Source organism: Falco cherrug, chromosome 5 (assembly GCF_023634085.1).
Source record: "Falco cherrug isolate bFalChe1 chromosome 5, bFalChe1.pri, whole genome shotgun sequence".
NCBI lineage: Eukaryota > Metazoa > Chordata > Aves > Falconiformes > Falconidae > Falco > Falco cherrug.
The window spans coordinates 36,130,911-36,143,880 of record NC_073701.1 but is presented as its reverse complement, the minus strand read 5'-3'; the positions used below and the strand labels follow the sequence as shown (position 1 = coordinate 36,143,880).

Genomic DNA, 12,970 nt, shown 5'->3' with positions numbered 1-12,970 from the left:
TTGGCTGTCAGGATTTGTCTGTGCCTCGAGTAGCTCTCCGTTCCTATGCAAGCACAGTCTTGGAATCTAGCAGTAAACTAATTTATTTTTTTTCCATTCTACTGCTTGGTGCAGTGACCGAAACCTGGTAGCAAGGGATTGCGTCTGGGTCTCTCGTGAGGATTAAGCACCCTTTCCACCAGCCTGGGACGCCTCCTGTGTTATAGAATCAGCCTTCAGGTCCAGGGATTTCCTCTAATATGTTGGATAAAGCCAAGACACTCCAGCCTGCCTATGTTGGGATTGTGCCGCTTGCAGAGACTGTGTCAAAGCAAGGGAAGAGCTGTTCAAGCACATATCAGGATTCATATCACAGCTTACGAGAAGGTTAGCAGGCTCTGCTTTCTTTGTTGTAGGCCCTGTATAATTGGTTTGTGGGTTGGCTTTTCTGTTTTTTATTTTTCTTTCTTTCTTTCTTACTTTTTTTTTTTTTCCCCTTGCATATTGAATCTGCCTGCTTTTTCTTTTCTGGGCAGTAGTCCAGATTTTGGGTTTCCCACTGACTCCTGTGACCTGTTGTCCCTGAGGGCGCTCATAAGCATTTCACAGAACAGGGCTGGAGCTCACTGTGTAGTAACTTGCAGTGCGTGGACCATGGGACAATTTTACTTGCATTTGGAAGTTTTAATTTCGGAGTTTAAATTTCTTCCTCTCCTCTGTATCTATAGGGCTCTTGTGAGCAATGTTTTAAGGTTGTTTTATTAAAAGTGTAAAGGCTTGTTCTGGAGTGGCAACTCTACCTTGAAGGAGATAGTGTCATGTTTTAAGCTTCAGTATGTTGTTTGGAGAGTTGTGAAAGGAGAGAGGTGTGTGTATCTAAATGTGGTTCTGTTTAGATAATTCACATAATTTGCAGGTATTCTCCTGCTAGTATATGTGATATTTTTTTTTTCTTAATAGGTAGGGGTTTGGCAATTCTGAAAGATTATGTAGACAGGTAGAGGTCAGATTTCATGGAGTGATATCTATGAGGAAAGAAGATCTGGAGGGATTGAAGAAGATTGAGAAGATGAAAAAAGATAGTGATCCATTCATAGTGTGCAGCATAATAAATAGCAACAAACAGGAACTGGGAAAAGATTGCAGGGAAGAATGGCAGAATATAAAATGCCAATGGCAAACATAACAAGCTTTACGTTTTATCAGAAATACTGGATTTGTCTAGCTACAGGTGAAATTTTAATAGGAACTTGCAGGAGTGAACAAAGATCTTGAGCACAGTGGCCTCAGAAATAAGGTGATGACTGATTTCAGGAGTGAGTAACGTGATCTGAGAGGAGTGGAAAATGATTTTCAGTGACATTTTGGACAGAAAAGTAAAGGGTGGTAGGAGTTGAGGATAAAAAGCCAGATATAATAGAAAGATAGCCAATGTGTGGAAGATGATTTTAGCTTTTGCAAATAGAGGATTTTTCTCTCGTGCAGCTCTAGGCCTGCTGAGGCTGCCAAAAAACCTGTGAAGTTTCTGCACCCTATTGTCATTCTCCCTACCAAGACTCCTTAACATATATCAAGAATTAGCTTTTTATTAGATTTTTAAAATATTACTATTTTTGTTGCTTGTTTTTATTGGGATACTCTATGTCGAACAAATAGGGAAAAGGAAAAGAAATCTGAAGTCACAGTCCTCAAATTCAAGTGTGGGAGTAATAAATCCGTTAGTATAGGCAGCATTCCCAGATTACTTTGTCTGCTCTGGAGGCAAAGAACTACACCATGTCAGTCTTCAGAGGGAAAAGACAACCCAAAATTAAAAAAGGTAGAACTGGCAGCTGTCTTGTATTTGCAAAGCATTGATATTCACAGAAGGTGAGCAGTCTGCATTTGGATGTGCTAGGGTACATCTTCTATCCACTCACTAAGTATCACAAGCTCTACAGTGGGTAACATGTAGAATGAGGGAAATGCAATTTAATCAATATAAAAATGTTTGTTGCTGTCTCAGGTAGAAGTGAATTAAGGTAATTGAATTCTTCTATAATTCTGATTATTGAAAAAGCTGTTGACTCTGCAAAGTCTAGCAGTATCATCAGCCTACCTCGTGTCTAATTCATGATACTCTAATATCATATGTGATGAGGAAAGCTGCTTTCTACCAGCTGCCAAACGCAGGGTAAGGAAGACAAATAGATGCTGCCAGCTTCTTTCATATCAGAAGAGAAAAGAATAACCTTTTAGCTTTGCTGCTGCTCCATTCAAGTCTCTTGCGGTCTTGGGATGCCTGTTGTATTTATGCTGTAGCATGCACTGTAATTTGCAGAGCCAAATCTTACAGGCAGGGAAGAAGCAGATGCACTCACATGTAAACCATTATGGAAGCTTTGGAGGTCCAGAATTAGCACTGAGCTGAAACTGTAACAACTATTGCACCTTAGTTTTGGTCCCTCCAAAAATGGGACAGTTTAGTTTTGTTATTGCCTAGAACAGAAAATTCATACATTTCTCGTTCTTTACCACACACCAGTGAATGGGTGCCACTCTGCTTTCTCTTTTCAATAAAGCCAGGCATGTCTGCGTTATGCTGACAATACTCATACCTGTGCTCTTAATGAATCTCATGAGAACCAGCTGTCTGGAATAGACTTAATCTTCTTTCCTTGTCTCTGGAAAACAGATGGTCTCCTAGATTTGATTTATTTATTTTTTTGAATTGGGACTTAACACTGAAGTTTGGGAACTGGCGGTCCTTTCCACACAGAAATGGATTTGACATGAGGGAGTCAATATATGCTTGTATATTTTTCAAAGTATGTGTTGGGGCTGTTATGTGTAAAATTCCTAGAATTCAGGAATCCATAAACATGTTTTCTGTTCAAGAATGCCTTGGAATGATTTAGTTTTCAAATACCAGAGCCCAGTTTGCAGTTCCTAGACCAGTTAACACAACAGTATGGTAGCCCCTCATGCAAGATATGAAGAGGGAATGGCAGAAAGCTACTCAAAACCCAGTTAACTTTCATGTGAGTCTAGCTTAGAATTAAGCACTTCCAAAAGTAAATTCCAACTTTTCCACCTCTGTGCAATGTCTTTCATTCATTGCTCTTAAACTAAAAACTTTTTTTGGCAAGTCCTCCCTTCAAAAACGTTCAATGTGACTCGGGGGCTGACAGTGAAACTCACCTGTCTTTTTCCAAGATTTGTGTCTCAGGGCCCAGACACATGAACAAGTTTCTGCATGCCATCTGATCTGCGGTAACTGTGTGCACATACTTGGTCTGCAGCAAATGTGAGGTAATTTGAGTTAGCTTAGCCTTTGATTAAACTATTAATATCTGTTCAGTACTTTGAAGAGATCAGGAGTCGTGCAAATGCTTGTTAACATATGGCTTTCTTAATGAGTAATGTAGACCTTATTGTCATATAACACCTCTGGGCACCTGAAGGCAAAGCTGGCGGGTGGCTGTGCCTCAGCTGGCAGAGGGCAGGAGAACCTGCACTTGTGGGCTTGGAAGCTCTCCATACCGAGGAGGTGTCCCGAGTGAGAGGGCAGCCCCTGCATCTGAGGCAGCTCACAGGAATGCAGGGTGACTTTTTTCTGTAAAGGTTGATCCTGTGTCTTCCTAGTTCAGAGTGGACCTGAAGATGCTGTGGGAGATGTCAAAGCAATGCCTCATGCAAATGCCTGGGTAAGCAACATCAGAAACCAGTCATAAAGTATAACAGGCCAGATACATCCCACAATTCAGAATTATTTAGGCAAATAGTGCTCTGACACAGAAAAACATAGAAGATATGTTGAACCTATGAGGAGCTAATCTGCTGGCATTTCTTGTGGCAAATCCAGAGGCACACCAGATGTATGCGGTTAGACTCCCTGTAACCTTGTGCTGCAACCAGCCTTTGCAAATGTTGGCACAGCGGCTGTGACTATGCTTAAAAGGTAGGAGGTGCAGTGAAGGTAAGATAATGATATATTAATATGAGGTGGCTCAAAGTTGGCAGTAAGATAGCAATTCAAAGTTATTTTTGCTTAATTCCCAGCATGCCTCATTTGGCTGCCAGGGGTCAGTACTGGGTCCAGTCTTGTTCAACTTACAAATCAATGACCTCGGTGAAGGGACTGAGTGTACTCTTAGCAAGTTTGCTGATGATACAAAACTGGGAGAACTGGTCAATACACCAGAAGGCTGCACTGCCTTGCAGCGAGACCTGGACAGGCTGGAGAGTTGAGTGGAGAGAAACCTCATGAAGTTCAACAAAGGCAACTGTAAGGTCCTGCACCTTGAGAGGAATAACCCCATGCACCAGCACAGGCTGGGGTTGACCTGCTGGAAGGCAGCTCCATGGAGAAAGACCTGGGAGTCCTGGTGGACAGCAAGTTGCCCATGAGCCAGCAGTGTGCCCGTGTGGCCAAGAAGACCAGTGGGATCCCGGGGTGCATGAGGAGTGTGGCCGGCAGGTCAAGGGAGGTGATCCTCCCCCTCTACTCTGCCCTGGTGAGGCCGCATCTGGAGTGCTGTGTCCGGCTCTGGGCTACCCAGTTCAAGAGAGACAGGGAACTACTGGAGGGGGTCCAGTGGAGGGCGACAAAGATGATGAGGAGACTGCAGCATCTCCCTTATGAGGACAGGCTGGGAGACCTGGGCCTGCTTAGCCTGGAGAAGACTGAGAGGGGATCTTACAAATGTCTCCAAATACCTTAAGGGTGAGTGTCAAGAGGATGGGACCAGGTTCTTTTCAGTAGTGCCCAGTGACAGGAGAAGGGGCATTGGGCACAAACTGAAACACAGAAAGTTCCATCTGAATATGAAGAAAACGTCTTTATTTTGAGGGTGACAGAGCACTGGAACAGGCTGCCCAGAGGGGTTGTGGAGTCTCCTTCTCTGGAGATACACAAAACCTGCCTGGGCATGATTCTGTGCAACCTGCTGTAGGAGAATTTGCTTTAGCAGGGGGGCTGGACATCTGGAGATACGATCTCCAGAGGTCCCTTCTAACCCTGAGCATTCTGTGGTTATGTCACTCTGAAGACTAAAGGTGTTTCAGGGTATTTGTTAACTCTATGACATGCATAGGAAGCTTAGGGAAGGGGTTAACACTGAATGACCAGGGTTTTTATAAGTGAGACCTTACCAGTGGAAGGAGAGTTGTAGCATTATCCCTGGAGTTGAATTCACATATTTTTCCAGTCTTGCTGCCCTAATGTGTTTTTGCTTTTTTGGATATGACATGTTCTCCCCTCTTGGAGTTTACTGAACTATTCCTGTCAGTGTAATGATCCCCAGCTGTTGCTTTAGCCTTAGCTATTTTCATGCTGGGAAGGGGAGGAGGAGGAGGAGGAAAGGGACAGAGGCTAGCTTGTTTACCACACTGCAATCTACTTTATTTGTCAGAAAACGGCTACTATAATACTTGCTTTAGCACAAAGTAATATTAAAAGGGAAGAGTTGTAGATTTGGACCTGTAAGAGCAAGGAGACAGAAGGACTCAACACATGCAGAAAACAAAAAGAATAGAAACTGGGTGTGGTGCGATGAGTACAGCTGTCAGTAGCATTTATGCAGAAAATGCTTTGAACTAGTAATGATACCAAGTAAAATTTGCAGTAAGTACTTTCCTGCCCTGTCAACTGAATTTTCTTCACAGTTGAACTGAGCTTCGTGTTCAATGGCAGTGATGCTGGGGTTTCGATAATCCCAGCAACTGGGAAGCATGTTAATAAAGCTTGAAAAAACTTGTGTGGCTTTGGAATTGTTATTTGACAATTATCTGTTGTTTATTTTTTTAAGAAAATATCTGTATTTATACTTGTAAACAGCAAATGACTGATGCTCCTAGGAGCTGTTGCAAAGCAGATGCTTTTTTGAAAATAGAACTATGATACTTAAGCCCAGATTGCCTGTTTTGCATCCAGAAACAACTTCTGCAGTTAACATGCTTGTTCACAGTCCTTGCCAGACAGATGTCACTGTGACTTTCCTGCCCAAAGAAGATAAGGGTCAGTGACAGTGCTGTTTCTGCTTGTGGTTTTGGATCCACATCAGGCTGCCTGAGTAAATCTTATCTCGGTACTTTTATCACCTATAAGACCTGTCACTAGTCACCTCAGATTTTTCAGCATTCTGTCACACCTGCAAGTCATTGATCAACTACTTAATGAATATCTATACCAAAAATAAGTGCCTGCTTAGATCTTTCCTTTCGTGCCCACACTCACATCTATTCAGTCTTTTCTCAGCATTGAATTACTGATCATGTCACCTGCTGCATCAATAAATTTTGATCCAAAATGTTAAAGCAGCACATTTCTTGGCAAGAACCTCTGCAGCCGATGGTAGAAAATGGGATATGGCTCCTGACATAGCTTAAGTTTATCAAATGAAAACATGCAGTGTGCCTATGGGGCAAATTGTGTTCCATTTTCTTACAGGAGGCCTCTAACTTGACGCATGATCTGCTTGAACGGCTTTAACATGGAGCAGAACTAGTGGTTCTTTTTCTTTCACTTGGGCTAGGGGAAGTAGATACAATGTTTTTCCCTGCCAGTATGTAAAATTCACTAACCTGATATCCTTCCAAACTAAGAGCAGACCTGCAGTAGCTGAAGTATATGGCAATATGGTGATTACTAATAAGAACTACAAAATGGTTTTTTGCTCATCAGTGTATTCAGGCTTTTTCCTGGTGTTGAGTGAGATGGGTAGAAGAACTGTGCAGGTGACCTACTGTCAAAGTTTATTGTGCATATAATATAGTTAGCCTTCTTCCAAGAAAACAAAGGTTTGAACTTTCCATTCTGCAGTTCTGCCATCTAAAGTTAGCCTTAGCCTGATGAATCTAAGAAATGTGAAGGGTCAATAATAAGGAAGAGGATATATTGCTCTGGGACATGGATTCCTTCCAAAATTGACAGTGAAAATGTTACTGTCAATTGAAATTGGTGAAATCCAGGCTTGCTGAAGAATCTCATTTTAATAGTCTTATAAAGAAAATATTTTGGTAAAAAAATAGGTATTTGAAAGTTTTCAACAGAAGTGCCCATAATGCATTTTCCTCCATGATAGTGACAGGGATCATCTGTTGCAGTCATGTTTATGAAAACCTTGTTCTGTGGTCTCCATCCCCAAAGGCAGCTCATGGGCCTGTCATCATTCTGAGGGTATTTCCTGTGATATCTCTGCTGCACCCTACGAGCTGACACATTTAACATCTTTTTGGTAACCATCCTCACTGAAACACTTGTCAGGGCACGGACATTATGCTGCTCAGCTGGTTTGTTGGGGGCAGATCTGAGTGATGCTCTGGATGACAGAAGGAAGAGATCCACTTTCGACTTTCTCTGTGTGGAGTTTCCCCAGCTTCATGTTTCTATATGTTTCTGTAGTATTAAATGCATGGAGGCTGTAGCTGTGGGTTTTGTAGGAACTGAATGTGGCAGTAGCTATGTTCTGCAGGTACTTGTCTCTGCAACGCAGCAGTGCTGGAAGCCAGGATGTACAAGCTCCCTTTGTGTAATTTGGTCAGTATTACGAGCAGCATGTAACCTGTCCCTGCAAACAGTTGTGGATTTTCTTTCTTATTTTGGTGAATGCTCTTTCTGATGCTCTTTTCATGCTCTTTTTCTTCACTTTCACTTTCCTAAGCTTTCATGCCTCTTTCTGTATTATATGTGAAAGTCCTTCTAAGCCTGCTTGCAGCTCACACCTTTTCCATGCTCTGATGTCAAATTCTCCCTTCTCAGAAGTGAATGTAGTAGATGCTAAACTAGTAGTACCTTTGTGCCTCACCGAGAGGCTGTTTTACTGCTGCTAATAATAGCTGTCACATTGACTGCAGGCAGTTTAGAACGAGGATTGTATCTTCGGGACTGACATGTGACCATAAATCTAACTACAGTGGCTGCAAACACTGTCACCACGTAGCTATCTCCCCTGCCTCTTTGCTGGAGGGAGCAACAGAAAGGAAACGTGTCTGCCCTTCACTTGCTTTTGTTCAGTATATTAGTGAAAGCCCACCTCTTTCAGCAGCTGGAGAGAATCTTCCGCTGCGTGTAACGAGTATGGGAGTACCTATTGCTGCCAGCCATCTCCTCTGTGCCCTTCAGTAGAGGACTGAGCCAGCAGTAACGGTTTAAACATCTGCAGAATTTGTCCACCAGTCTGAAGTCAGTGGTCATGCAGGCCATTCTGATCTGCTGGGTTTTTTTAGTTTGCTGAATGACCTGTTACACAGAATTATATTATTTAGATATTTATAGCTATGATAGCACTTAAGAACCACATTAAGCCTCATAGCCAGATTTGTTTTCAATGCTTCCCTTGTGGAAAAAAACAAGAAAGTCAGTCCCGGAGATCTGTAGTCCAGACTTTTAAAAGAAAGTAAATATCCAAAGAGAAAGGAAGTAAAAAGTAGTAGATGTTGTATGATTACAGTTTAAAGAGTTTTAGGGAATTCGATGTACTTTTTATGTGTACTGCAAAACCTGGGGATCAGCTTCTATACTGGGCTGCTGTGAAGCAACTGTTTTCTAATGTAGAAGGATATGATGGCCATAGCTGAATCTTGTAACTGTTTTACAGGTAGAAACAGCATTAAAGAAGGTGTCAGACTGTTGCAGTACAAAGGCCAGAATCTGTATGTGAACCATGATCATGACACGTGTTCTTTGCAGTCTTTGAGAAATCAGCAAAGATGTTTCTCACTACCATGAATTAAAGAAATATGATAATTCCTTGTAGCATCCACCTGAAATTCCTGCTAAGAGAAGATGCTGGGGCTTGGACAAAAGCTGGTGACAGGCAAGCTAATCAGATAGGGAATGCTCTGACTCTTTATTTTGCATGTAATATGCTTGTTGGGCAAAACCACTTTCGTTCCATGTCCGTGAGGTAACTGTCATCATAATCAACCAATTGAAGCTGGGAGATGCTCAAGCTAGCTAATTTAAAATTGTAAGGGCTAGCTTTCAGAGTTTCCTATATTGGTTAATTACTTTTTCTAAAGAACTGCTGGATTTGTATTTAAATTTGCATAATTCTAAGTCCTTTTTTCTATCGCTTGTGGAAAAACACATTTGCTTTCATTTGCATTTTGTTTCAGTAAATCAAACATTTTTAGGTGATTGAGAGTCTGAAATGGTCTTGAAAATACAGAATTATTCCACGTTTAAGTAGAAAACCCAAAACCACAGCCCATATGTCAAAGCGTCCCAGCTGTTGCCACAGAACTTCTGTGATATCTTGAGCATTAGATGATTTCTGCGAAGGGAGCTTGTAACTCCTATCTGTAGAGGGTGCCCTGTGGCAGAAGGAAGGCTGAATCATTGGGCCAGCATCACAGTCTTGGTAGAAATGTTTGAGAAAGTTTTTGGTCTTGATCTGAGAGGCTGATAGTTCACTGGAGAGCTGTGCTGTAGCAGAAATTGCACAGTGGGAGGTGGGCAGTGAAGGAAAATATTGGACCATGTCTGTTATTGCTGAAAGAGGCATGAAAGGATTTCTTAATCAATTTTAGTATTATAAACTTGTCTAATCCATCATGGTTTAAAGGGAAGAATTGTTCAGATTCTGATATATCTTCAAACATGTTTTTTCTTCTAGAATTTTCCTGAAAAAATATAAACAACTCTCATGTCTCATCTGTAAGGGAAACAAAAAGGTTGGAGCAATTTCTTCTTATAGGCAGAGATGCCTCTATCTTTACAAGAAAAAAAAAAAGAAAAGGGTTCAAACTTTTTTTCCTTTTGTACTGTAACATTAGTAGACCGCTGTAGATCTGATTGTCAGGATCTAACTACCCATTCCTTCTATTTCCTTCATTTGTCCCCATCTGCCACATCACATTAAATTATCTGGGAGAATTTCTTTCTAGGGCCTTCTTTTCTTTGCAAGGTGGTTAAGGGCAGTGTTAGTTCCTCCTTGTTCATTGTTTCATGGAAACAAAAATCAGTGTAGACTGTGACTCAGGTTTAGACGGAGCACTGGGAAATTCTCTCTGATTTCCCCCCCCCTTAAGGTTTCTCTTCCAGCTATAAATAGAAACAATGGATATATAGATGGCATCAACAAGCACTGATTACAGATATTTACTGTCTTATGATACTGGTGTCTCAATTTCAGGTAGACCTTTTCACCTAGGTATTTTGTTACAGGTCATCTTGTTGAATCATGCGTGGTAGCCAGATTCCATACATACAGATATGTGCCTAGTTATTCACATGCTTAGTTTTCACCTAACCAGTATTACTGGGATAAAATGATTATATAAGAATCATTACCCTGCACAGAAAGCAAAGAAAAAGAAAGCTTTTCTTGATAAGCTTGTTGTACATTTTTGCATGTTGCATATCTTGCTAAATGTATCAGTTGCATATGTTTCAGGTTGATTTCTTAAAGTCCTTTTAACAGTTTGACCAAGTGCTGAAATGGACTATTAGGTGTACCAAGATTTTATGATAAGAGTGAGCTTCTATGTGTTCAATAGAAAGACTTATGTACTGATGGTAATACATTTATCTGATTTTAAAATTTTAGTTTTAAAGAAGTCAAAGCTGGCATTGCATTAGAAAGTAACAATGATTAAAATATCATTAAACCCCCCTAAATTTTACATGTTTAATGAAAATGGCAGGAGTTCAATCATGAAGGAAGAATGTAAAGGCAAATGCTGTAAAATGCATGCCAACTGCTAGTCTTTGTTTTAAATAAACACTAAAAGAACCCTGCAAAATTCAGCATAACTTTTGTAGTAATAATCAAGTTTGCATATATTTAGTCATGTAGCGCCCATGAAATAAACATGTTCAATTGTGTGCAATATTGAGAACTGAGATTGTAAACTTCTAAGGCTATGAACTGGTTCTTCCTTTCGTATCTGCAATTTTACCACCCCAGAACACCAACGCTGACTGCGCCTTTGGGAACCACTGACGGCAGTAACTATTCTGTCCTGTGTGGAGGTTAGATCACATTATGTTATGATACTTGGACCATGCTACTGCTTTTGTTTGTCTTGTAATGCTGTCCTAACAAAATTAAAATTGCTGTAAACAGTGGCTATATCTTCTAAATGCAGTTTTAAATTAACATTACTTTGATTTCCACATTGTATCAAATTTGCTATGAAGCCTCAAAAATGACCTGCTGAGGTGGCTTGTTGTTCTGTGCTCACAGTGTGAGCCAGCTATCTTGTGGTGCAATGTGGGGATGGAAATAGATTCTTTTGCTTTTCATTGTGTATTTGCTTCTGATTTCATATTCTTTGGGGACTAGTTTCTTCTGTAGGTTTGAATCTTTGATTCTGCTAAATTAACTATATCAAAGAATCCGTATTTGTTTGTCTCCACTAAGGCAGCTATTTAATGTCTCGTAACACTGACTCATTAAAAGATAATACATGCAAATATTTCATCATCCTTTGAAAACATTTTTTTAAATTATTCCTATTTCATATTTCTCTTCTAACAGCATCCTTGCAGCAAAAAGTGACTATTGCCCTGTGCCTGTATTTTTTTGTTTCTATTCTTCTGGAACATGGTCATATAGACAATGCATCTAATGTATCAGCAGGCATGTGTAAGCTGCATGTCCTGTCAGTGATTTTATGTGACCCAAGAACATTTTGAGCTGTAGAAGCTTTGAAGAGTTTGATTTTATCAAGAAGCAAGCCCTTCTAGTCCTGAGGGTGAGAGTCAGTTAATTGTCTCTCTTCCTTCTCTTCTGTGTTCTTAAATGACCAGTTGCTCCTTTTTCTGTGCTTTTCAGCTGCTTTTAAAAGTTTGTGGGCATTTGAGAGCCTGAAGGCTTTTTGAAGTGCCTGATGGGAAAAAACCCAACACCTAGTGTTATGTCACACTCATGTTAGGTCCTTGGGTTATTACTAGCACATCTACTGCAAAATATTTTGAAAGTTGTTGCTTTGGATGCGAAGGATCTCTTCTGCTTTTTAAGAATCTTTTGACAGTGGTCTTAAGTCTACATCAGGCAGAATTGTGGTCCTGTTCTCACCTGTACAAATTTTTAATGCTCCCAAAAGCTTATCAAGAGGATAAGAAAAAAAAGGTGGTCATGAAAAAAGTTTCAGATCCCTCTATACTAGATCTGCCTTTGATGCAGCTGCATGGCTTTCTTGGTTAAACCTCCTGTTTGGCTTTGTGCCTACAATCGTCTCTGTTGGACAAACGCTGTTGGGTAAGGAGTTCATCTGTGTTCTCCAAACTGATACGAGACATCTGTCCATCTAAGTGTATTCTGGCAGAACATGCTGATATCTGTAGCGATACTAAGAAGTCCGCTTTCATCATTAATGTGACCTGCAATAGGGAACCACTCCTGATCCTGGTTTTGTTTCCTGTGCAGGGTCTGGTTCGCAGACCTCCTCTTTGGGTGTAGGGAGAGTGATCCCAATCCTACTTCTCACAAAGAGAAGACCACATCATGAATATAAATAAATAGCTTTTGCCTCTAGTGTGAAAGGTTCTTGTAACAGTTTGAGACCAGAATGAATTTTCTTTCTATTCTTTACCCTCCCAAACTCCATTTTCTCACTAGTATGGTTGCTAAGGAAGAGCTGAGGAAACTGCCTGCATTTTAATAGCAGCCATTGTTGCTGCAGTAGAGAAAAGAGGTAGTGGAATGTGAGATAGTCTCAAATAGTAAAGAAATAAACTTCTGCTTAACTGTGCCTTTGCCCAGGCTTGCTCCAAGCTATTCTTTGAAAAGCATTGAGATGAATAGAACCTTATGGCTGTTGTTCCCAGCAACAGTGGATGCTTCCAAATTGTGAGGATCAATGGTGTTGTCTGCTGCTTCTCCTTCACCCTGCAGAGGGATATGAATTTTTGGCATCCCCTTCCCAGGGTAGCAAACTGTCATATAATCCCTGCAGTTTGAGTGTCATTTACAGTCTGCTTCACTTAAATGCTTCTCTGTTAACTGCACAGTCTGCTTAAATGCAAAGCCAGCATGTATTTCCCATCAGCAGTTAGTGGATT

The 12,970-nt window shown here is 40.8% G+C and overlaps 1 protein-coding gene across 2 annotated transcripts in view; it reads left to right on the top strand.

Moving 5' to 3' along the window:
* The first annotated feature begins 224 nt into the window (after positions 1-224).
* Positions 225-12,970, top strand: part of MRTFA (myocardin related transcription factor A) — a 50,295-nt gene continuing 37,549 nt past the window's right edge. The window contains exon 1 of one of the 2 annotated variants that reach the window (XM_027816053.2): positions 225-366. In XM_027816053.2, the coding sequence (XP_027671854.1) occupies positions 240-366 (127 nt within the window). In that variant the 5' untranslated portion in view covers positions 225-239. Of the gene's footprint in view, positions 367-4,512; positions 4,685-12,970 lie in introns of those variants that run through there. The other variant, XM_055712656.1, reaches the window with a different exon arrangement.